The sequence below is a fragment of the Penaeus monodon genome, chromosome 19, assembly GCF_015228065.2.
Source record: "Penaeus monodon isolate SGIC_2016 chromosome 19, NSTDA_Pmon_1, whole genome shotgun sequence".
NCBI classification, from domain to species: domain Eukaryota; kingdom Metazoa; phylum Arthropoda; class Malacostraca; order Decapoda; family Penaeidae; genus Penaeus; species Penaeus monodon.
In genome coordinates, this window is record NC_051404.1 from 39,010,488 (window position 1) to 39,010,707 (window position 220).

Genomic DNA, 220 nt, shown 5'->3' on the forward strand with positions numbered 1-220 from the left:
CTGGAAAGTGCACAGAATCTCATTACAGTATTTAATTTTCTTTCATTATTTCTATTATTTGATTTGTTCTCAGGTGATTGACAGTGTAGCTGATTTTAAGAAATCATCTGGTGCAACCAAGGGCTTCTATGAATTAAAGAAGTCCTACTACTCTCACTACAATCTCTTCTTCTACCACTACACTCGGGAAGAACAGAGCAAGTCTGAGGTGAGACAGAGA

General features: G+C 37.3%; 1 protein-coding gene across 1 annotated transcript in view; it reads left to right on the top strand.

The window, feature by feature from the left end:
* Positions 1–220, top strand: part of LOC119585216 (E3 ubiquitin-protein ligase UBR2-like) — a gene marked incomplete in the record, with an annotated part of 58,977 nt that overhangs the window by 23,337 nt on the left and 35,420 nt on the right. The window contains 1 exon segment of the mRNA XM_037933869.1: positions 74–208. Within this exon segment, the coding sequence (XP_037789797.1) occupies positions 74–208 (135 nt within the window).